This window comes from Apodemus sylvaticus, chromosome 10 (assembly GCF_947179515.1).
Source record: "Apodemus sylvaticus chromosome 10, mApoSyl1.1, whole genome shotgun sequence".
NCBI classification, from domain to species: Eukaryota; Metazoa; Chordata; class Mammalia; order Rodentia; family Muridae; genus Apodemus; species Apodemus sylvaticus.
The window spans coordinates 8,950,151-8,972,159 of NC_067481.1; the positions used below are offsets into that span (position 1 = coordinate 8,950,151).

The window sequence follows — 22,009 nt, forward strand, 5'->3', positions numbered from 1 at the left end:
ACGAACACTGTCCCCTGTTACAACTAAGTGTTATCACAGTGTATGACCATTTGAATAGACTATCAATGTGAAACTGTATGCCTTTGGGAAAAATATCAGCTTCCTTGGCAAAATGAACTTAACTCTGTGAATGGGGTATCCACCCCAGCCACCCATGTGGCTATTGCTCTCAGAGGCCAGCAGAGGGCACCAGACCCCCGGGAACCGAAGTTACAGATGGTTTGAGCCGCAATGCTTGGAACCCAGATCTTTGGAAAGAGCGGCCAATGTGCTTGACCTCTGAGCCATCCATCTCTCCAGCCCCTCGTATCACACCTCCTCCCAGGCTTTGTGAAAAGGCCAAGCAGTTGCAGCTGTAAACCAGCACATTCCTTCTCTGCTTCTGGTTCTGGTGGCGGCAGGAGTAGACATGAGCAGTTCTCCCTCCTGAAGCCCAGTATTCCAGAGAAGTCCGGTCCTCCCCTCCCCGCCAGTGTGTCAGCTCTGGGTCTGTGAGCTAGGAGCTGAGCCTGTGCCTTCAGCTTCCTCCTGCTTCCGGGCTCTATCCAACCGGAGGCAGGTGCTCCTGACACCAGGGATCCAACCCTCGCATTTCATTTTAATGACGTTATACTCGTAGGAGAACCAATAATGCTTTCCAGTGGGTTTGGCTAGGGCTTGGTTAATATTTAACCGTGTTTTCAGGCGTAGTCCAGAGACGAACAGCCTGAGACATCTCTTGGAGAATGAGTGGATCACCCACCAGTGTTCAACCCCTCTGAGTGCAGGAAGGGGTGGGTGGGCAGCGTCGGAATGGCTATGGGGAGCCGTCTTTGAGACAGTATTCTCAGTCCAGAGGTTGCTGAATCCTAAAGGTAGTGACAGCTACAGAATATTGTCATCCTCATCCCTACATGAGTTTCTAGAAACAAACAAACAAATGAAAACAAGAAATGAAGAGACTCTGCCAATGGTCTTGTCCCTAGGAATTTGCACACTGAGGGAAAACAAACTCTTAAGGAAAGATTTGCGTTGATGAACATTTGCTGGGGAGTTTGTTCTTTCGAAGCTGGCAAAAATGTGGATGAGACAGTGACTGATTCCAAATCATTACTTATAAGCTCAAGAGCTGGGCCTATCCGCACTTACTCCTGAGAGGCTGCACACACTCATCAGAAGCCATAATCAGATCTCCCAACCACACCCCGCCCGCAACTGCTTGGATCCTCCGGCCACATTTCCTCAGCAAGGCAGAAAAGCTCGACTCTCACCCATCGTGACTTCCCTTCCATGAACGCTTCCCTTGGCGCTGGTTGCGGAGGGGGCGTAGACCTCAGCCGCCATTGCCTATCCACCCACCCCAGGGTTCATACTGCACACACACCTCACATTGGGGTGGAGCCAACAGGGTCTGCAGGCAGCGCTAGTGCTCTGCCATAGAGAGAAGGTTAGATCTATGTAAGCAAACAGGCTTCGCTGTCCAGAGTCCCCGCTGCCTGCCGCGGGTCCGGAGTCTCCTCTGCCTGCCGTGGGTCCACAGATTCCCCATTGTCTGCTTTGGGTCCACGGATTCCCAGCTGCCTGCCGGGGGTCCACGAAGTCCTCTCTGCCTGCTGTGGGTCCACGGAGTCCCCGCTGCCTGCTGTGGGTCCACGGAGTCCCCGCTGCCTGCTGGGGGTCCACGGAGTCCCCTCTGCCTACCATTTCACCTCCACTGTCTTCTTCATATCTGGTCCATGTTCTAAACTAAGACACGAATCCTATGCAGAATTCAACTCCATGCCCAAGGTTACTCAGCCAACATCATTCAGCGCCCTGTGCTCAGATGCTGTCCAATGCCTCTCCTGCTTAAGTCTGCGCAGGTTTAATCCGGCCTGAGCCACTCCTTCTATTGGAAGGCGAGTAGTAGTTTGTAAAACCCATCTGACCATTAGGGATCACAAAGTGGATCAGAGGCATTGTTTTAATTTTTTTTTTTTTTTTTTTTTTTTTTTTTTTTTTTGCTTTTAATTATGTTCATGTGTGTCCGTTTGTGTGTGCCTGAGCACAGGTGTTCACAGAAGCCAGAAGAGGGCGTCAGATCCATAGAATTGGAGCCCCAGGTTAGAACTAAACTTGCAAGAGTAGCAAGTGCTCTTAACTGCTGAGCTAGTCTTCCAGCCCTGATGTATTTATTACTTTTTATGGTCTCCACTTCCCCTTTATCCATCTGATCTGTCTTCATGATGTTGGACTGAAACAAAGAGAGACTTATTGAACTAAAATTGTGTTGACATTTACATTAAAAGATTTGTTCCAACTGGGCGGTGGTGGCGTATGCCTTTAATCCCAGCACTTGGGAGGCAGAGGCAGGCGGATTTCTGAGTTCAAGGCCAGCCTGGTCTACAGAGTGAGTTCCAGGACAGCCAGGGCTACACAGAGAAAACCTGTCTTGAAACAAACAAAGAAACAAACAAAAAACAAAAAAGATTTGTTTCTTTTTTCTTTTCTTTTCTTCCTTCCTTCCTTCCTTCCTTCCTTCCTTCCTTCCTTCCTTCCTTCCTTCCTTCCTTCCTTTCTTTCTTTCTTTCTTTCTTTCTTTCTTTCTTTCTTTCTTTCTTTCTTTCTTTCTTTCTTTCTTTCTTTCTTTCTTTCTTTCTTTCTTTCTTTCTGATAAAGGAAATCCAGATAACAAGTCATCTTTAGAATAGATGCTTCAGGGACTGCAGAGATGGCTTAGTGGTTAAGATCACTGGCTGTTCTTGTAGAGGACCCAGGTTTGATTCCTAGTATTCACATGGTTACAACTATCTGTAACTCCCATACCAGGGCATCCAGAGCTCTCTTCTGGCTCCCACAGGCACCAGGCATGTACATGGTACACAGACATACATGCAAGCAAAACATTCATATGTATAAAATAATATGTTTTAAAATTTTAATTAAATTATAAATATAGGTAGATTAACAGGTGAAACATAAATTTCCATTATCATGGGACATGATTGCTTATCTGGGTGGAATTAATTATTTATTAAACTTGTGTGTGTTTGTGTACGTGTCGTGTGTGTGTGTGTGTGTGTGTGTGTTCATGTGTATGCATGTAATGCGTTGGCGGGGTTTGTGTGTGTGTGGTGTCAGCCTTGAGTGTCGAATGCTAGGCACATCCACTCTTTGTTTGAGACAGGATCTCATTAGCTGGGACTTTCACCACGTAGGGCAGGCTAGGCTAGTTACCTAGTGAGCTTCTAGAGGTCCCTTTCTCTCTACCTCCCAGCTCACCATTGCTGGAATCACCAGCACAGGACTTAAACTTGGCTTTTTTTGTGTGTGGATTCTGGGAGATCGAATGTAGGTTCTCAAATCTGTGAGGTCACCTCTGAGCCCTGTACCATGGATATGAAAGTCCTGTGCTTTTCTGCCTTCGAATGACCCTCTTGTTGCCGAGTACCCCCAGACACAGCTTAGACATTCCATTTTGGTGGCTTCTTAGGATCAAAACCTTGTTGGAGGGAATTCCTCAAGCTATGGGGTCGTGAGCACTATAGCGTTACTTGGGCCTGTCTTCCTGGAATGATTGCTACCATTCTAGGTTTCTTAGAACCATTTCCTAAGTGGAGAAAAAATTTTTTTTTCTTTTTCAAAGACAAATATTTCCAGTGGTGGCAATGGTAAAGGTGACTCTGTAGAGCTTCCTTTCAGTTTTTTTCCCCCATTTGTATCAAAAAGAAAAGGAAGCAGCGAGTCACTATTTGTTATGGCTGCCAAGAAGCCAGGCCAAAGCTGAACCGGTAACTAACTCTGCCTTTGGTAACAGTCTGGGATTTTTCTGTATTTTTCTTGTCTTTTTTTTTTTTAAACAACTGTCCCTGTAGTCTTGGATTATGGTTGCACTTTTACTTTTGGGTGGATTTATTTGCCTATCATAAATCCCACTGAACATATCTTTCTAAGCAATAGCAGGTAGTTTTGGGGAGCCAGGTGGTATTGACACAGCCAGGAATTAACACAGCCCGCTAAGGTAAGCTAGCCATGGGTAGCGCAGTCAGCCATTCTGACCACTAAACAGTCCTTGCTTCTGCAGCCAGAAGAAGAAAGCATATTTTAGAATATGGTTGAAGTCTACGTGTGGATGCTGAGTGGGATGCCACCTGAACCGAGTGGGCAGCAGCATCCACATGCCTGCCCTTGTATTTTTCATCTCCGAGAGCTGTGACCGACCAAGGGGCAGAGGGCTGAGTCGTTTCTTGTCTCTTGTTCACAAAGAGGGAAATATCACCAGTGGTGAGAGGAACTGCTTAATTAGCATATCTAAAGAATAATGAACAGCCCAATTAACATAATCAAGCATCGTATTAACTGTATGACACCTCATGCCTGTGCGACTGAGGAAGGCGGTGACACTGTGGTCCCTGTGAAGGGTGGGGCTCCCAGCCTTTACCGAGCACGATTGTTTCATGAGCACTGTTCCTGGGTCTTCACTTGTGTGAATTTCATAATGCCCACCTTTAGAGATCATATTTGAAAACTGGAGAGATGAATGTCCCTATGAAGGTGCTTGCTGAGCAAGTCTGGTGGCCTGAATTTGGTCCCTACAACCCACATAAAGGTGGAAGGCGGGGATCAGCAACATCAAGTTGTTCAGACATCCGTCCACACATGTGCCATGTGAGCCTCCTCCCCGCTAATAATAAACACATAAAAGTACCTCTGAGAGCCGGGGAGATGGCTCGTTTGGGTAACACATTTGCTGCCAAGTGTGAGGACCTGAATCTGGATCCCCAGACCTCATAAAAATGTCGTCTGGGCGTGGCAGACTTTTTATAATAACCAATGCTTGAGTGGTGGAGACGGGACCCTCTAGGTAAGGCAGCTCAGTTGACTGGAAGGCTTCGTGTTCAGCAAGAGACCCTGTCTCAGTAAAGTAAATCATGATGGAGGGAGGTAGCGGTATCAGCCTCCAGCCTACACACACATGCACACACACACATAAGCACACACATGCACACACACATAAGCACACACATGCACACACACATAAGCACATGCACTCATGTACACACACACTCGCGCACACACAGACATAGGCATAAACACACATATATACCATATATACATAGACAGGAAGAAGCTATAACCATCTGCCCTCAAGAACAAACAAACCAAAAACAAGACAACCCAAAACACCTTTAAGGTGTTGTGGAATTACATTTCTGTGTTCTTTCATTAAGAAGTCCTATCTGGCATTAAAAACAAAACAATTTCATGATTTCCCTTAAAGGCATCATTCTACTTCATCCTTCTTTTTATTATTATTATTAGTGTGTGTGTGTGTGTGTGTATGTGTAGGCACTCACACACACGGACTCACACAGGCACGGGTACGTGTTGAAGAGAAAATTGTTTCCCCATGGGAATCATAGCCTGGTTTTTGTCTTTCAGGCTCCTGACCCCTCCCTTCCCCAATGGTTTCCCAAACTAAAGGAACTGGAGGAGAGAAACCCGTAATCTGATCTCAAAGCAGGCTTTGTCTTGATAAATGAAGTGATCCACAGCCACAGCCCTTTAAATCCTTTTGGGGACATGAATAACTGATTGTATCTGAGAGGCAAACTCAAGTTTACATTCTGACTCTTAGAGAATGTTCTTCCTGTCTCTTCTTACTGACTTGTTTGAAACTCATGAAACACCTGTCCTGGTTCACCCCATGAGACCAGGACCATATATATCGTAGCAGGGGCCCTCTAGGATAAAGAATACAAAACTACCTTACATTCAACTTTTTTTTTTTTTTTTACAAAAACATATTATTCTATGAACATACTGCTCATGCCCCTCCTAGGTCTGGGAAAGGCCCATGCAAAAGAGATGCTGGAAGCTTAGATTAGATTGACTTCGACGTGACGAGTCCTTTTCTTAAGGTTCAGCGTTGTGGTAAATGTCCACCTATACTAGATGCACACAAACTAGGTACTTGGGTTTACAAACACAGGACATGTGTGTATTGGCTCCGCAGAGGCTGGGGAGAGGATATACAACCATAAATATCAGATCACAAGATTATGTAGTATATGAGCACACGTACACACGGGACTTTGATTTAGTTTTGGTTTTTTTCTGGTTTCGGCCGGGCAGCTGCTTCCCTCCAGGTCACACCCAGGCAATGATGTCCTCTTCTTCTGATTTTGAATTGTCTGCCTGCACGAAAACGTTCACTTTAGGGGAGACATGACCAGAGGGATGTACTTTCGGATAAGCCAGACTCAAATCCTGTTCTCTGAACGGGGCGCGTATAGAACACTGCTCTGCTCTAGAAGCCGGGTGTGATGGGTAGGGGAGGCGGGAAGCGGGTGACCAGGAATCGCACTGCCGGGAGGCAGGGATTGGCTAGTGTGTGTGCAGGCTGCATTCCTGGGTGGTTCAGATACTGGTTTGGAGGTCTCCATTGAGGAGGGTCCTCTGGGTCTCGGTGGTCTCATTCAGTCGGGATTTGTCCTGCTTACTGTCGCTCCGCTCCCCATCCTCCGTGCCACTCACCTTGACCAAGCAAAGAACATTCTGGAAGCTCTTCTTGAAGTTGTCGGACAAGAAGGCGTACAGGATGGGGTTGGCGCAGCTGTTGGCATAGGTGAGGATCACCACAAAGTCAAACATGCCTTTCAGGGCTGGGGTGGGACTGATGGCCACAGACACGGAAGAGACGTTGAAGATGTAGAAAGGGAGCCAGCAGAAGATGAAGACGGCCACCACGATGGACACCATTCGGGTCACCTTTTTCTCCGACTTTTTCCTCTTGGATGATCCCACCCGGATCCCAGAGGACTTCACCTTGATGATAATGAACAGATAGCAGAGACAAATGATGGTTAGGGGTACCAGAAACCCCAGGATGAAGGCGTAGATGATGAAACCTGTGTACCACGCCCCGGATTCGCCTGGCCAGTTGATGGTGCAGCTGCTCCTTCCCCACTGGTTGCTTCGGAGGCCAGCATAGATCATGATGGGCAAAATGACGAGCAGAGACACACACCACACAGCCACATTGATCATCTTGGCTGTCCGGGGTCGCCTCCATTTGGCTGACTTAATGGGGTGCACCACGGCCAGGTAACGGTCGATGCTCATGACCGTCAGGCAGAAGATACTGGTGAACTGATTGATGCCGTCTACAGTCATGACCACCCGGCAGATGGCCTTGCCGAAAGGCCAGTGGACCAGCGCCACCTGCATGGCCAGGAAGGGCAGCCCTAGCATGAAGAGTTCGTCGGCGATGGCCAGGTTGAGGATGTATATGTTGGTGATGGTCTTCATCTTGGCGTAGCGGAGGATGACGTAGATGACAAGTGTGTTGCCGCACAGCCCGACGACACACACCACGAAGTAGATGAACGTGAGGACTGCGTTGCTCGTCATGTCGAAGTACGGCTCGGTCTGGTTGGAGCCAGACCCGTTGCTCGGCCCCAGGGAGCCGTTGAGGTCAAATGGAGAGGGCATCCAGATGTGGCTCCCGTTGAACTGCTCAGAGCTCATCTCCATGGCTGCCTTTCAGTCCGTCTAGAAGCAAGAGGCCAGAGATCTTCCTCTCACCTCACTGTGCTCTGGGGGCCAAGAGTCTATAGAGACATCTGGGAGAGAAAGCAGAAAAAGTAACCATCAGTTCCAGGCTACTCTCTCTCTCTCTCTCTCTCTCTCTCTCTCTCTCTCTCTCTCTCTCTCATTAGATATTTAATTTACATTTCAAATGTTATCCCCATTCCTGGTTTCCCGTCCTAACCCCCCCTGCCCCCTCCCCTGCTCACCAACCCACCCATTCCCCCTTCTTGTCCTGGCATTCCCCTATAATGGGGCACTGAGCCTTCTCAGGACCAAGGGCCTCTCTTCCCACTGATGACCCACAAGGCCATTCTCTGCTACATATGCGGCTGGAGCCATGGGTCCCTCCATGCGTACTCTTTAGTTGGTGTTTCAGTCCCTGGGAGCTCTGAGGGTACTGGGTGGTTCATATTGTTGTTCCTTCTGTTTCTTGTTCATCTTCTGGTTTTTTTTTTGTTGTTGTTTTGTTTTGGTTTTTTGGATTTTTTTGCTTTTTTTTTTTGTTTGTTTGTTTGTTTGTTTTTCGAGACAGGGTTTCTCTGTATAGACCTGGCTGTCTTGGAACTCACTCTGTAGACCAGGCTGGCCTCGAACTCAGAAATTCACCTGCCTCTGCCTCCCAGAGTGCTGGGATTACAGGTGTGTGCCATCACCGCCTGGCTGTTCATCTTCTTAGTTTTACATTTCACTGAGTGTGTGTGTGTGTGTGTGTGTGTGTATGCACGTGTGTGTTTACATAGGTTCAGTATCCCCACCCCTTTTTGAGTCAGGATTCCTCACCATGTAGCTTGAGCTAGCTGTTCCGTGAGCTGCAGACATCCACCTGTGTCTGCCTCCCCCACTGCTGTGATGACAGATATGTATCACATATGCCAGCAGTTTTATGTGCTTCGGGAGGTTGAACTCAGGTCTTTTTGCATGCAAGTCAGGCGCTTTATTGACTGAGCCATCTCCCACGCTCCCTCCCTCCTTCCTTCTTTCCTTTTCCGTCCACATCTCTCCCTCTCTCCCTTCTTCCTCTTCTTCTTCCTCCTCCTCTCCCTCTTCCCCCTCCCCCTAACTCCCTCCTTCTTTGAGCAGAGCTAGCCTGGAGCTCACTAGGTAGCCTTAGCTGGCTAGTATGCACAGTGCTCCCCATGCCTGGGTCTTCGGTGCTTGGGGTCACAGGTGTGAGCTACCATCCCTCACAAGGGAGGGAGCGAGGAATGGAAGAGGAACTATCCCTCCTTCCTCTTCTGTGCATTTTTCAATTGAAAAGCAAGTTTTCTTCTTTCTATCTAGCTGCCAGCCCCCCTGTCAGCCTGCAGACTGCAGACTTTTTGAGGTCTTTTCTAAGTGGTGGGGGAAGGGCTTGAGGGAAACCATCATCCTAGATGACGCACATGTGGTGGACGGCTATGGCTTCAAACACAGAGACTTTGATCCCTAAGGAATTGACTGGTCCAGACTGTTAAAGGGCAGATCTTGGAAGGTTTCAGCCCCTGACCCTGGAGGGGTCTGATACTGGCATTCAGGATCCCCAAGAAGAACTCTATGCTGACTTGATGTCTGCCATCATTAGAGATCCCATCCCCCACCCCCATGGTGGGAAAACTCAAGAAGTGAGAGGGAGAGCAAACTTGGGAGCCACAGTGAGCCCCACATGACCTCATGCCCAGCCCCTAACTGCTGTAACTCTCCTTTGTCAACACAGGGGTGTCATGGAGGTTAAACAACAGAAAGTATGTGCAAATGCCTAATGTTGTGCAGCTCATAGCCAGAGCCTCATGAATGTTACACACCCACGCCGCTCTCTACTGTCTCATTATCTCTAATTTATTGAACCCTGCCTGCACAGTGAATCAAGTTATAGTCTTCAATATTAAACGTAATCCCAGCACTTGGGAGGCAGAGGTAGGCAGATTTCTGTGTTCGAGGCCAGCCTGGTCTACAGAGTGAGTTCCAGGACAGCCAGGGCTACACAGAGAAACACTGTCTCGAAAAAGCCAAATCCAATAAACGAAAAAAAAAAAAAGCTTTAGGTCCTCTCCTCCTCTTTCTCTCCTCCTCTTCTTCCTCCTCCTCTTCCTCTTCCTCCTCCTTCTCTTCTTCCTCTCCTCCTCCTCTTCCTTCTCCTCTTGGTTTTGATTTTCTAATACTCCATGTTCCCCATTCCCCACTTCACCTCTGCTTGGGAAAGCCCTTTCTTAAAGGCCTTTTACCTGCAGTTCTCTGACTTAGGACAAAAATGGGAAACCAGGGGAGGGATGCAGGCTCTTTGTGAATGACAAAATATGCTTTTAAAAACTGACAGAGTCCATTCCCACCCATCGTCCCCTTCACCGGGGACTGTCCTCCCTTAGTGGAAACTGAGGCTTAGAGAGTTAAGGTCCTCGGTGCAAGTGAGCTTGTGAACTCGAGCCACCTGGCCCCAAGTCTTCTGTGATTTTCACCATGTCCCAGCTGAGGCTCGGTGGATGTAAACTGGTGGCTGGTACTTGGGCCTTAGTTTGAAGCCACTGACTTGAGTGACCTCCATGCTGAGAAAATAATGAGAATTCTGTTGGCTTGGCCTAAGATGGAAAGCACCAGAACAACCCATAATTAAGCAATTTACCACGGTTATAAAATGTGTGTGTGTGTGTGTGTGTGTGTGTGAGAGAGAGAGAGAGAGAGAGAGAGAGAGAGAGAGAGAGAGAGAGAGAGGGAAGGAGACTGGGTTGGGGACCTCAATGGGGGAGAAGAGCATCAAGTTACTTGGAGACATGGAGATAAGCCTATGAACAAAGAATGCTAGCCCTTAGGACACAGCCCTGCCCAGGGGTTTCTCAGGAAGTTAGGGGCTGGGTCTTGTGTGTGAAGAATGAAGAGCTCAAGGCAGGAGGTCTGTCCAGGAAGAGAAGAGCTGGTCAAGGTCTGGAGCGTCCAGCACTCTAGTTCATGTGCCTGCCATGCCTCCTGGAAGTTCACATGCCTGCCATTCTCCAAGCGATGGCTTAATGCTGGTAGAGGCTGCAGGGAAATTAGAGATGTAGCAAGCAACAGGCGGGCGCCATCCTCGCCCACCTCAGTCTCTGATTAGTTCTCACTGCCAAGTGATGGCCCTCCTGGCTTTTTCTTTCTGCATTAACTTCTCCCAGCACATGCTTGGTATGGTGAGGTCTGGGGTGTTTGCATTCACATTTTGGGGACCCACAACATTGTGTCTACACATGGGTAAGCACCTACACATTGTGTCCACACTTGGGTAAGCAAGCAGAAGCAGGCACAGCCCTTACAACCAGAAGCCGTAAAAAAACGCTTTTTAATATTCCCAGATTAACTTGGGTTATTTCCACTGTCCTTCCCCCTCTCCCCCTTTCCCATCTTGTCAGTGACTTAATTCCATAGACCCGGAATCCTATTCAAGCTGCCCACAGTGGGGCCTCACAGTAACCGTCAGCTTATGCCATCTATGGACAGTGAGAGGGTACTTCAATGTCTGTCTAGGACTGGAGACTGCCTGAGTTGTGGAATTTCAGTCTAGAGCCAAAAGAGGGAGGAGTCGGGGAGGGGGGAGAAGGAAGAGGAGGGGAAAGAGGAAGACAAGGGTGGTACGAGGCCCGGTGTGGTTCTTTAGCCTCAACTGTGGCACACTTTTTGTGCAGAACCAGAATGAGTGGCGGGGCAGGGTGGGGGGGGGGGAGTGGGGTGGATGGGGTGCCACCTTTCTCTCAGATTGGCTGAGACACACCTCCACTTTGGGAAGGGAAGTCTTGGAAGGTGGGAGGTGATCATATTCTGGGAACCCCATGTCCAAGGAAGACATGAGCATAGAACCTAGGGAGTCCTCTATAACCAGCCCAAGGTCTGCAAGTGGCTTCTTTTCCTTTTACGATTGTCTCACTGAAGGTGAATTCCAAATGCCACGGGGGTCGATACTTGTTGAATTGTGGTTAAATTAAATGCACCGGGAAGTCGGTTTCTCTACTTTGTTTTTCCAGTGTCATAGCTGTTAAATACTGGCCTATGCTTGGTGGGTGGTTTTTCCCTGAGAGAGTCCTGGCTGTGATGGAAAAGAAGGATTTCCATTCAGGAATCCCCTCTCTCATTCAATCCCACAGCCAGAGAATGTGAGGTGGGTTCCACGAGAAAGATCTCAGCATTATAGTTTCTTTCCAACCTCTTTCTGTTGTGAGCCTTCAAGACCTCCCCACCCCCAAGCCTGCCAGACGCCTACACACACACACACACACACACACACACACACACACACACACACCTCCAAGAATCTGAGGTTAGAACTTGAGTCAGCACTAGCTTAAACAGTTGCAGCCCTGAGTGGGGTCCACCATGGCGCTAGAGCGTCCCTCACCATTGGGGCAGAGATGGATAAGCAAGCCTGAGGACGACAGAATTAGTGTGAGGAAAATATTTGGGGCCGTAACTCGCTGACCCTGGAAACAACGTGTTTCCTAAAGGATCTCCGCCGTTTCTAGGAAGACTAAGGGAGAGAGTCCTTCGAAACGCTGGAAGGACTGAGGTGCCAGGGACAGCTAGGAGTGCCAGTCGCTTGGGGATCTGACCATTCATTAGTTGGTTCTCTCCAATCTAGACAGATTCTATGCCTGAGGGCAGCGGGTGTGGGGATGTGGGGGGTGGGGGAGGGGATCTGACCGCATATGTATCTGGGCTGCCTCCCCGGGCGATAAAAAGCCCGGAAGAATCTGCTTTTCTTCTTTTTCGGTGACATCCCGATCACCTGTCCCTCCCTAACTTAAGTCTCAGAGTGTGGAGCCTGTGGTGGCACTTGGCATGTCCCTTCTCCTTTAGCTGTCTCGCTTTCCTTGGGCCAGGGCTGTTTCGCAGGTGGCTAGGAAACAAGTTGTCCCCATCACAGCTACCACCTGGACACTCGGTCTCGCAGGGCATACGCCGCTGTACTTGGGCACTGGCTTTGAGAACAAATCCGTCCCGGAACACACTACCTTTCCACCCCAGACACCAGGATATGCATCTCTCATCTGCCTGTCACTTCCAAAGGCACAAAAGCAGAGAATTTGCGCGCCGGGAGCAACACGCAGGTAGCCTGGATCGGCGGTCTATCCCCAGCGCAGATTCGTGCAGGTGCCCAAAGTGTGCTCGTCCCTCCCTCCATCTCACGGTGGCACACGCATATGCACAGACGCACCCCTCACCTTGCTTTTCCACGAGTACTCGCTTCTGTGTTCTCCAGCACCCAGAAGCTGTCCTTTACCCAGCCGGGCGTCCGGGAGTGCAGCAGGCTTAGCAGGTGCTTGGCGCTCGGCAGTGGCTCCCGGGCTCCCAGGCTCCCAGCTTCCTTGGCTGGCTCGTGCTGGCCCTTCTGGCGTCTGAGAGAGCTTGCCTGGGCCCCGAGAGAGCTAGCCTGGCCTATAGATCAACGACGCCGCGGACTGGTGCTCCAGGCGCCGGTGGCCTCGCAAGCGCGCCGGTGGCTGCGCTGCTAGCATTGGCCCGGGCGGGTGGCAGCCCCTGGGCACACTTCCCCACGCCCCCGCCCGTGACGTCACGGCAGCTTGGCTCCGCCTGCCGGGTCCTGTAGGACCCTGTGAGCTGAGTGGAGAAAACCTGCGGGTGGCCCAGGGCGCCCAGTCAGGATAAGTACAACGGACCTTGACGCTGTTGGATGGTGAAGCGATCTCAGTGTCCCCACGACTCCTCCCGCTGAGGACGCGCGAGGCTTTCTTTCCGATTTCAGAGACTCGGTCCAGTTTTACCCAGCAAATTCCAGGCAGCTGGTGTGGCGACTGGGGTGACCTAGACTAGCCCCGGGACCTTTAAGACATGTTCTCAAGTTTGCAAAGCCGTGCCTACCACGGACCAGTCCCGGGAACAGGGCACAGGTTGCAGAGACAGGCTAAGGGCACAGAAAAAAGGGGTGACAACAGCAAGCGGGTCTCCCGTGCAGGCGCCTGCAGGTGTGTGTGTGCTCGCGGCACCTGGCTTCAATTCCCGCTGCCAGCAGGCTCGGCGGGCTCCACCAGTCTCCCAACTGGCGGCCCGGAGGCCATGCAGTCTCTCCTATCTTTAATTTAGCCTGTCAGTCACTGCTTGCTGGCCTGACCCAGCCCCAGCCCAACCGTTCCGCCTACGCTCGAGCTCGCGCTGTGGCGCTCTGCGGGAGCAAAGAGGGACTCGCAAGAAGTGGGAGATGTGTCGCATCAAGTTGCAGCTATTTATTTTTTGACTGTGATGATTCAGTCGGTGTTCCAATACTTTAATAAGTCATAATCAATCCTGTAGCCTTCCTTCCCTCACCTCTTACCGCACTGCTCTCTCTTTCTCTCTCTCTCTCTCTCTCTCTCTCTCACACACACACACACACACACACACACAGAGAGAGAGAGAGAGAGAGAGAGAGAGAGAGAGAGAGAGAGAGAAAGAGGCAGACAGACGCAGACAGACAGACAGAGGACAGCGAGTGCACCCGGGCGGTTTCTAGAACACGAAAAATTAGAAAGCAAACCCTGATTAGCTTTCTCTGTGGGTCCTGATGCAACCATCCTGTGTATGATCTGCTTACGTGCTCATCTGGGAAAAGCATACATCAAGAAGTTATGTGTGTGGTGAGTTTTGACAGGGAAAGCGAACCAGCTTGTAAAAGCAGTCCAGAATTGCTTGTAAGCCAGAGGGTCGCTCACTGGCACCATCTCTGTGAGATGTGTGGACTTGATGGACATTGAGGTAGGGGTTGTCAGGTCCTAGTGGTGTCGGGGGTTGGGGGTCAACTTGACTTTAGTTTTTTTACGGGGCAGGCTTGGGGGACTGAATAGTGCAGCTCTCAGGATGAGGGGAGTGGCCCCAGGGGAAAGAAGGGACCAAGGAATGAGCTCAGGCCTCCTCCTACCTCTGAAACACAGTTGTCACCATATATATTGCCCCCTCCAGTTTAAAACCCTTCCAGGAACGGAGAAGAATGAGGAGGCAGGAAGTGCCCGTTCTGAGTTCAGCTCTCCTGGGACATCATGCGACCTTGTCAAAGTTCTTTAACTCCTGCTGCTCAGTTTGCATATTGTTTAGAAAAATTAGCTCATGCAAACAACCAGGAACCCCTGGTTCTCAGCTGTTCCTTCTCTCATACACAAGGTGACCCCCAGGGGGCAGTGTACAGTTTTTTGGTTTCTGTTCTTTTGGTTCCATATCAGCACCACCAGCCAAAAAAGCAGGCTGCTCTTATCAGCTAAATAATCCTTTCCCAAACAGCGTCGGGATCATTTCTGTATGCTCTTAACGTGCTGAGCACAGACAGTAAAATCCACCCTTTCATGCACTTGGGAAGTCTTTTCCTCTTCGTTCTCAGTGTCAGGTCTGGCAGGCTCAGCCCAGATGGAGAGATGAAACTTCGACATGCCTATCTCTTTTGCAGCTGGCCCGGTGGTGAGATCTGAACAATTTGACCTTGACAGCCGAAAATGTCATCTAGAACAATTATTGATTTTGTCCGATTCATGCGTGCCTCTCTCCCCTCCCCCACCGGTGAATGCCTCCATAGAGCTCTGAGATCACCTTTGGCTTTGCTGCGATGCCCCTCCAGCTTCCAGGTTTGAGCTCCCATTCCCTGTTTGACAATAACCCTGCTCTTTTGACTCTTTCCCAGCAATCTGAGAGGGCCTCTCCTTCCTTGACAGCTCCTTTAGTAACTAAGTAACGAGACCTTGAACCAGAAAAACACACCCGGTTGCAAAAGAGATAACCTCCTCACTGGCTTGCTTGGTATCTTTTATTTCTTTTTAAGATTTATTTGTTTATTTTTATGTATATGAGCACACTGTAGCTGTCTTCAAACACACCAGCAGAAGGCATCCAATCCCGTTACAGGTGGTTGTGAGCCACTTGGTTGCTGGGAATTGAACTCAGGACCTCTGGAAGATTAGTCAGTGCTCTTAACCACTGAGCCTTCTCTCCAGTCCCTGGCTTGGTATCTTTAAGCCAATGAAATGAACACTTCTTCATTTTTGCACTTATCAGAGGGATGCTAGGTGGCAGGAAATGAAGAACAGTAATGGCCTGGGAGTTCAGCAGACAACAGACCAGGAACTCTCAAGTAGGTCATTCTGTCTGGTCACTTAGAGGCTTTATCAATTAAATGGGGAGCAATTGTTCCTCTGCCATCCATTTGGCGGAAGTAAATATTGTAGTTTAGCTTAGAGGAAAAGTGTGAGGCTTAGGAGAACTGGACTGATCGGTGGCATTGGATGGCAGGCCAGGCATCTAGCAATGGGTCTGTCGTCTGCCACGTGACATTTCTATGGACAGAGAAAGGGCAAGGCCCCTAGGCTGCAGCATGCCAAATGTGGGGTGCTTTGGAACTCACTGGGTAGTACAGGCTGGCTTCAAACTTGTGATGAGCCTCTTGCCTCTGCCTCTGCCTCTGCCTCTGCCTCTGCCTCTGCCTCTGCCCCTGCCTCTGCTTCTAGAGCTGGGATTGCAGGTATGTGCTACCATACCTGGCCTTGATGTTTTGTTTGGAAACTATGGTGTGTGATTACCATGATTCTTTAACATGCCCATTTGGCCCAGAGGGCTTGAGGTCTCTTTAAATGTACCAGTGGTGACAGGAGCCCCTTTCTTCCCGTCTCTCTCCCTGCTTATGGAACATCCTTGGAAACTGTTCCTAGGTCTGGAGTCAGAATCCCTTCCCTCACTCCTCTTCCTACTCCCTTCTCCATCTTGCTGGGAGTGCAGGAAGAACGCTGGTCCCAGGAGGGACCTCGGAGCCTCTGATGTGTAGAGCCAATGTCCCATCATTGTGTAAGTGAGGAGAGCAGACTCAGAGAGGCCAGGAGACTTGCCCAAGACCATTCAGCTAGGGAACAGAAAGGCAGGAGTCAAGTTGGCTGACAGCATCAGGCTTCTTCCATAGGACACAGCCCACAGGGCCATGAAACCCTGGGTGAAGGGAGGGAGTCCTTCCCCCTACCGGTCCCAGTATCTCTCCTCCCCTAGTATGTCGTGCCCATTAACATAACGAGGCTCCTTAGTACTCATCTTGAAGCAAATCCTCAGTGAGAGTTGGGAAAGTGTCTCCAGGGACACTCCCAGGTGCTTACTGAGGTGTTCGTCTGTCACAGGCCCTTCAGGAGGAGAACGTGGACAGCTCAGGAGAGGTGGCCATCACACCTGCCTTGCAAGTGCAGGGTGCCTCCTGAAAACACCATGAGGTGCCATTCATTACTGGCCCATTGTCTTATATGGGGCACATGGCTATAGTCTCAGTAACTCTTGAATACTCCTGGTTCTGCCACTGGCACTATTCATTTGGTCATTTGAAGAGGTAAGAATCTGGCTGGCCTTTATCTACCTCAGTGTTCAACACTTGATTTAGCCCCAAGGACATTCCTGTGAATCCATGTGAACACGAATTGAGTGCTTACCCCGTGCTGCACTGGGCACTTTGGGTTAATTCTTGGTATTCTCACTGCAGTCTTACAAAGCCTGATCAGTGTTACCTTTTCTGAATGACCCAACCAAGGCACAGAGACACTGAGTTCTTCAGGGTCGCAAAGCTACCTGTTCAAGCTGCCTGCTTTGTTAGTACCCACAGTGCAGTTACCTAGAGCAACAGAGGTTGGCAGATCCATCTACAACGTGATTAGACGGAAGAACTCCCTTAATGGGTAGTTCTTCCTCCCCTCGTATGTGTGTGTGTGTATGTGTGTGTGTGTATGTTTGTTTATAGGTGCATGTGTGTCAGGGTATATATGCACATGCATGTGCATATGTATGAAGGTCTGAGGTCTGTCTGTCATTTATTTAGGCACTGTCTATTCTCTCTCTCTCTCTCTCTCTCTCTGTATGTGTGTGTGTGTGATAATACAACTGGGAACTCCCAAAGTATGCTTGCCCCGCTGATGAGCACAAGGAATCCACCTGTCTCCCCCTCCCTAGCACGGACATTTCATATGCACCGCCATACTTGGCCTTTTTATCCCTTAAGTGTGTGTTCTAGGGATCAAACTCAGATACTCAAACATAGCGCCCTTAAGGGACTGAGCCATCCCCAGCGTGATTTTAATTATCTCTAGTTGTCCTTAGTCTCAGGATGTCTTTGTAGATGGGTTCTCACTAGTTCCACATCCTCTGGGGTTCTCACAGCTCTCTGGCCCTCCCCTGATCTGATTTCCTGCTCAGAACTGTCTGGTCGGTTATCACCTGCAGTGCAGGTGGGCGATCTGCTACTCTTCGGGCAGAGGGGAGAAAGGACGCCTGCTTATAAGGTGGGACTTCTTTCTGCCAGCCTGTCCCAGAGGCATCTGGGACTTCTTCAAAGAGGATCGTCTTGGCTCTGTTCTTAAGATATTCCAATTTCTCAGGTCTGGCACTTTGGAGGTCTTCAGGTGGTGTCACTGTGAGCTGGAGAGGAGATGCCCCAGAAGCTAAATCTCTTGGTTTTAGATGATGGAGAAAGAAGACTGCCCTGGGGGAGTCCCCAATGGGACTGGGTCTCATTTTACTCCAAAGTCTCTTTGGGCTTCATTGCAGTTCTAGCCTGAGAACCTCACCTCTGTGTAATTGGGGCACAGGCACAAGGCACCAGACTAAAGTGCTAGAATCTGTCACCTAGCCTGTGCCCTGTTGTGATAGAACCTGGTTAGGAGGGCAGCATCTATGCCTTCTGGCCAGTTCCCACCTTAAGCATGTTGTGTCTTATAGAAACAGTATGTCTCAGCTTGTGAGAGTCCCGGCAGCCCATAAATGATCCAGAAGCTGTGCGTGGCCCTCTGAGGCTCTGTCTGCACTGACCATGAGGAGTCAGTGTTACCTGGTCTCAGGGATGGAATGGAGGCAGGCATCAGATGGAGTCCTCCTCCTCCTCCTCCCTCGGGTCCACATGCCTATGCGCCACCAGGAGTCAGGGGATTTAGTGAGGAGTCCTGCTCTGTCCCCTCGCTGCTCTGTACACTGTCCTTGCCCATTTCATCCTGTCCTATGGCAAATAAAAGGACATCCTTTCCTTAATGGGACACTCATATTTGCATTTTGACATGGCTTGGGGCAGGGGAGGTGCAGGCCCATGGAGGGTCTCCAGATGGAGATGCTGGCATGGCTTTGGTGGAGACTGGCCTCTGCGCTAAAATGTGTGTCATGTCTTTGTGGATTCCAGCTCTTTCTCTGAGTCAGGCATTTCTACGGCTGAAGGGTCTCTATCCCTAGCAAGCAAAAGCTGAGAATTGCTGCAGTAACTACAGTTGATTGACAGGTATTTTCCTGTCTCTGTGGGGGGCTGCTTTCTGAGACTGCCACCTAGTACCGAACCCTATGTAAGGTACGTTTTTACCTCCAGCTATGTAGTCCTGATAAACTTAAAAATAAAATTAGGCATATGAAGAATAAACAATAAAAACTAATAACAAAGCTGGGCGGTGGTGGCACACGCCTTTAATCCCAGCACTTGGGAGGCAGAGGCAGCTGGCCTCTGAGTTCGAGGCCAGCCTGGTCTACAGAGTGAGTTCCAGGACAGCCAAGGCTACATAGAGAAACCCTGTCTCGAAAAAACAAAACAAAACAAAACAAAACAAAACAAAAACTAATAATAAAATACAACAACCATAGTAGGATAAGAAAATTTTTTTCTAAGTTATGAATGTCTCGTTTCTGGAATTTTCATTTCGTATTTTCAGACCTCGGTTTACTGTGAGAATCTGAGATTGTAGAAAAGAACTCTGGAAAGCCGGGGCTTTAACCCTATGAGCTGCAGTTCCCATGCCGGCCTCAGGGTGGCGTGAGCACACAGAACTCCTCTCGGGGGTCCACCCTGTTCTCTCAGCTGCAGCCCCGCAGAATGGAACCCCAAAGGCCCTCTACGGCTGTGCTTTTTCTCTTCTCCTTCCTTCTCTGTCCTTCTGCCACTCTTGAGGAGTGACTCAGAACGATGGTCATAGTGCCATTTAGGGAAGGGCCACCATAGATGGTCAGAGTCAGGAGCTGTTATAAGGGATTGGCATCAGAGACATGGCCCTCCTGGAGTGAGAGAACTGCTGGATTCTTTGTACTTCAGCCTCACAAGTAGCTGAGAGTACAGACGCCTCCCGTATCCCACTTCTGTCAGAGGAAAGGCTGATAGAAGGAGCCGTGGTACCCAAGTGGGATGTGGGCAGGCTCTTGAACGGCTGTTGCCAGGAGCGCCTGCCTGTTCCTGCTTCTGCTGAGTGCCATTGAGGCAGGAAGCGCTTGCCCTTCCCTCCGCAGTGACACAGGAGTGGGCTCCCTAGAGCCCTGGATTTCGGTTGCAGGACCAGGAGGGGGCTTTGTTCAACTGGGTGGTGTCCAGGGACCGGCTCTGGCTACTTTCCAAAGTGACAGTTCAATGGTAGCTTCTCCCTCGTGGGACAGCTGGCTGGTTGACTTTGTTTGGCGGTCCGGCTGCTAGGCTCCAGGCTTCACGGTACTTGCCTGCTCCGGGGCCCCAGAACAGATGGCCAGTCCGGGGAGGGGCTGTGGGAGGCTTCTTCAGCCTTCAGTCATTGTATGTCTTCTCTTGCCCTCCCCCTCCCGCATCCTGAAATGGCTACGGGTGTGCTTCTGTTCCCCCCCCCCCGCCCCTCCCCCAGTTGCTCTCCTGTGACTGGATCGCTTCTAAACAGATTGGCCCTGTGGCTGCTGCCAGAACCTCATTTCTCCATGCGACTTCAGACACTCAATCTCTCTCTCTCTCCAGAAAGTCTCTTTTCTTTGGGAGTTAGGAAGCATGACAACTCCTGTGCTCTGGGTTGTTTTCCTTTTTCTTTCTTTCTTTCTTTCTTTCTTTTCTTTTTTTTTTTTTTTTTTTTTGCCAGCTAGGATATGTAACTGTGTTTTGAATAATGAGATGCCAGGCTTAGGAGAAGTCCTTACACTTAGGAGAGGTGAGTAAGAGCTTTGAGGATTCCAAATATGATCTGACAGAGCAGGTGACTGGGAGGAGGGAGGCAGGACTCTGAGCCATGGCACTGCAGAAGGACTTAATAAGCTTAGCTCAAACAATGTTTATGCAACATACATATACACAGCATAGAAAAAGTTTAAGCAACTTAAGAGACTTGGGCTCTATCTAAACATCGTGTTCACCTCCTCCATAAGGATTTGGCTCCAACATTCTGCTCTGAACTTTGTGGTTTCAGCTCCAAGCTGAATTTTCAAGGACAAATTCCAAAAAGTGGTTTGGCAGTGGTGGAGCGGAATGCATATTTAGTTTTCTAGGACAAGTGCTTCTGAGTATAAGTTGACTTAGACTGTTTAGAAATGGCAATCCCTAACTGGATCTATAGAAATAGTGACCACTCACTCGATGCACATTTCTAATGCGATTGGCGCAAACAAAACACCAGCCTAGAACTCATAACGGACAATGGACTCATGCCTGTGAAGACTCTCTCTCTATGTGGCATTCCTCTGTAGGTACAAGCACCTTCATATATCCACCCATCTAATCTGTTTTACCCATCTACCCATTCATGCAGCCCCATTCAGTCACCATCCACTCACCCATCCATCTACCCATCCATCCACCCATCCACCCAACCATCCATCCATACATCCATCCATTCACTTATCCATCATCCATCCGTCCACCCATCCACCCATCCATCCATCCATCCATCCATCCATCCATTCGTCTATCCACCCACCCACTCATCCATCCATCCATCCATTTATCCATTGATCTATTCATCCATCCACCCATCCATTCATCCACCCACCCATTCATTCATTATCCATCTATCCATCCACCTACCCATTACCCACCCATCCATCCATCCATCCACCCATTCATCTGCCCATCCATCCACCCACCCACCCATCCATCCACCCAGTCATCCATCCATCCATCCATTATTCATTATCCATCCATCCATCCATCCATCCATCCATCCATCCATCCATCCATCCATTCAGTCACCAAACAAACAAAAAGTATTTCAGAGAAAAGAGAGAAATCTTGTTTTCTAAGCCCTGAGATTGAACTGATAGTGTCCTCTTGGTACCAGGAAATCCATAAAACTTCACCTCGAGCCTTGAATCCTTAGTAGGGAACACGTAGGGAAGCATTTGTAGATTTGAGATGCCTCTGCCTCTGCCTCTGCCTCTGCCTCTGCCTCTGTGGCTCTTCCAGAAGTCAGGTGTTTTTCATGGGCTCTTACATTTTATCCAAGAGAGGCTCCAGGGTTGTTATGTCTAAGACTATTTCTGTCCCTGCTCTTGGTACTTTGCCACAAAGCTGGCAGTTTGTCAAAAAGCAATTAGTGGAACATGACTTTGTGACTACTTGATGCACTTCTGTGGTGGGCTGGGAGGGAGGTCAGCTTTGGCCTCCTGTGTGGATAGAGGCCGCCTGGTGGGCTTGGATTACTCATCCTGGTTAATGTCTCCTAAACTTACATCATCCTCTGCAATTGAGGTATAAATAGTAAAATATATGCTGATTATATGAGCCAATCTTTAATACAGGGCTATAGCAGGATTTGTTTGTCCAGTAAAA

The 22,009-nt window shown here is 49.4% G+C and overlaps 2 protein-coding genes across 5 annotated transcripts in view; one reads left to right on the forward strand and one right to left on the reverse strand.

Annotated features, from left to right (window-relative positions):
* Slc39a11 (solute carrier family 39 member 11) overlaps nt 1-22,009 on the forward strand; it is a 438,334-nt gene that overhangs the window by 22,246 nt on the left and 394,079 nt on the right. The gene's annotated exons all lie outside the window — the stretch shown is intronic.
* Nucleotides 5,539-12,995, reverse strand: Sstr2 (somatostatin receptor 2). Of its 2 annotated transcripts, XM_052196144.1 has the most exons (3): nt 12,708-12,995; nt 6,496-7,583; nt 5,539-6,156 (listed from the first exon to the last, which is right to left on the reverse strand). In XM_052196144.1, the coding sequence occupies exons 2-3, from the start codon at nt 7,492-7,494 to the stop codon at nt 6,109-6,111; spliced, it is 1,047 nt and encodes a 348-aa protein (XP_052052104.1). In that variant the 5' UTR covers nt 7,495-7,583; nt 12,708-12,995; the 3' UTR covers nt 5,539-6,108. The 2 variants fall into 2 exon arrangements, with proteins under 2 accessions (XP_052052104.1, XP_052052103.1); XM_052196143.1 differs by having other exon boundaries at nt 5,539-7,583.

Bases quoted from the DNA above. Each gene is read 5' to 3' on its own strand.
- Sstr2 (XM_052196143.1), bottom strand. From the start codon at position 7,494: ATGGAGATGAGCTCTGAGCAGTTCAACGGGAGCCACATCTGGATGCCC.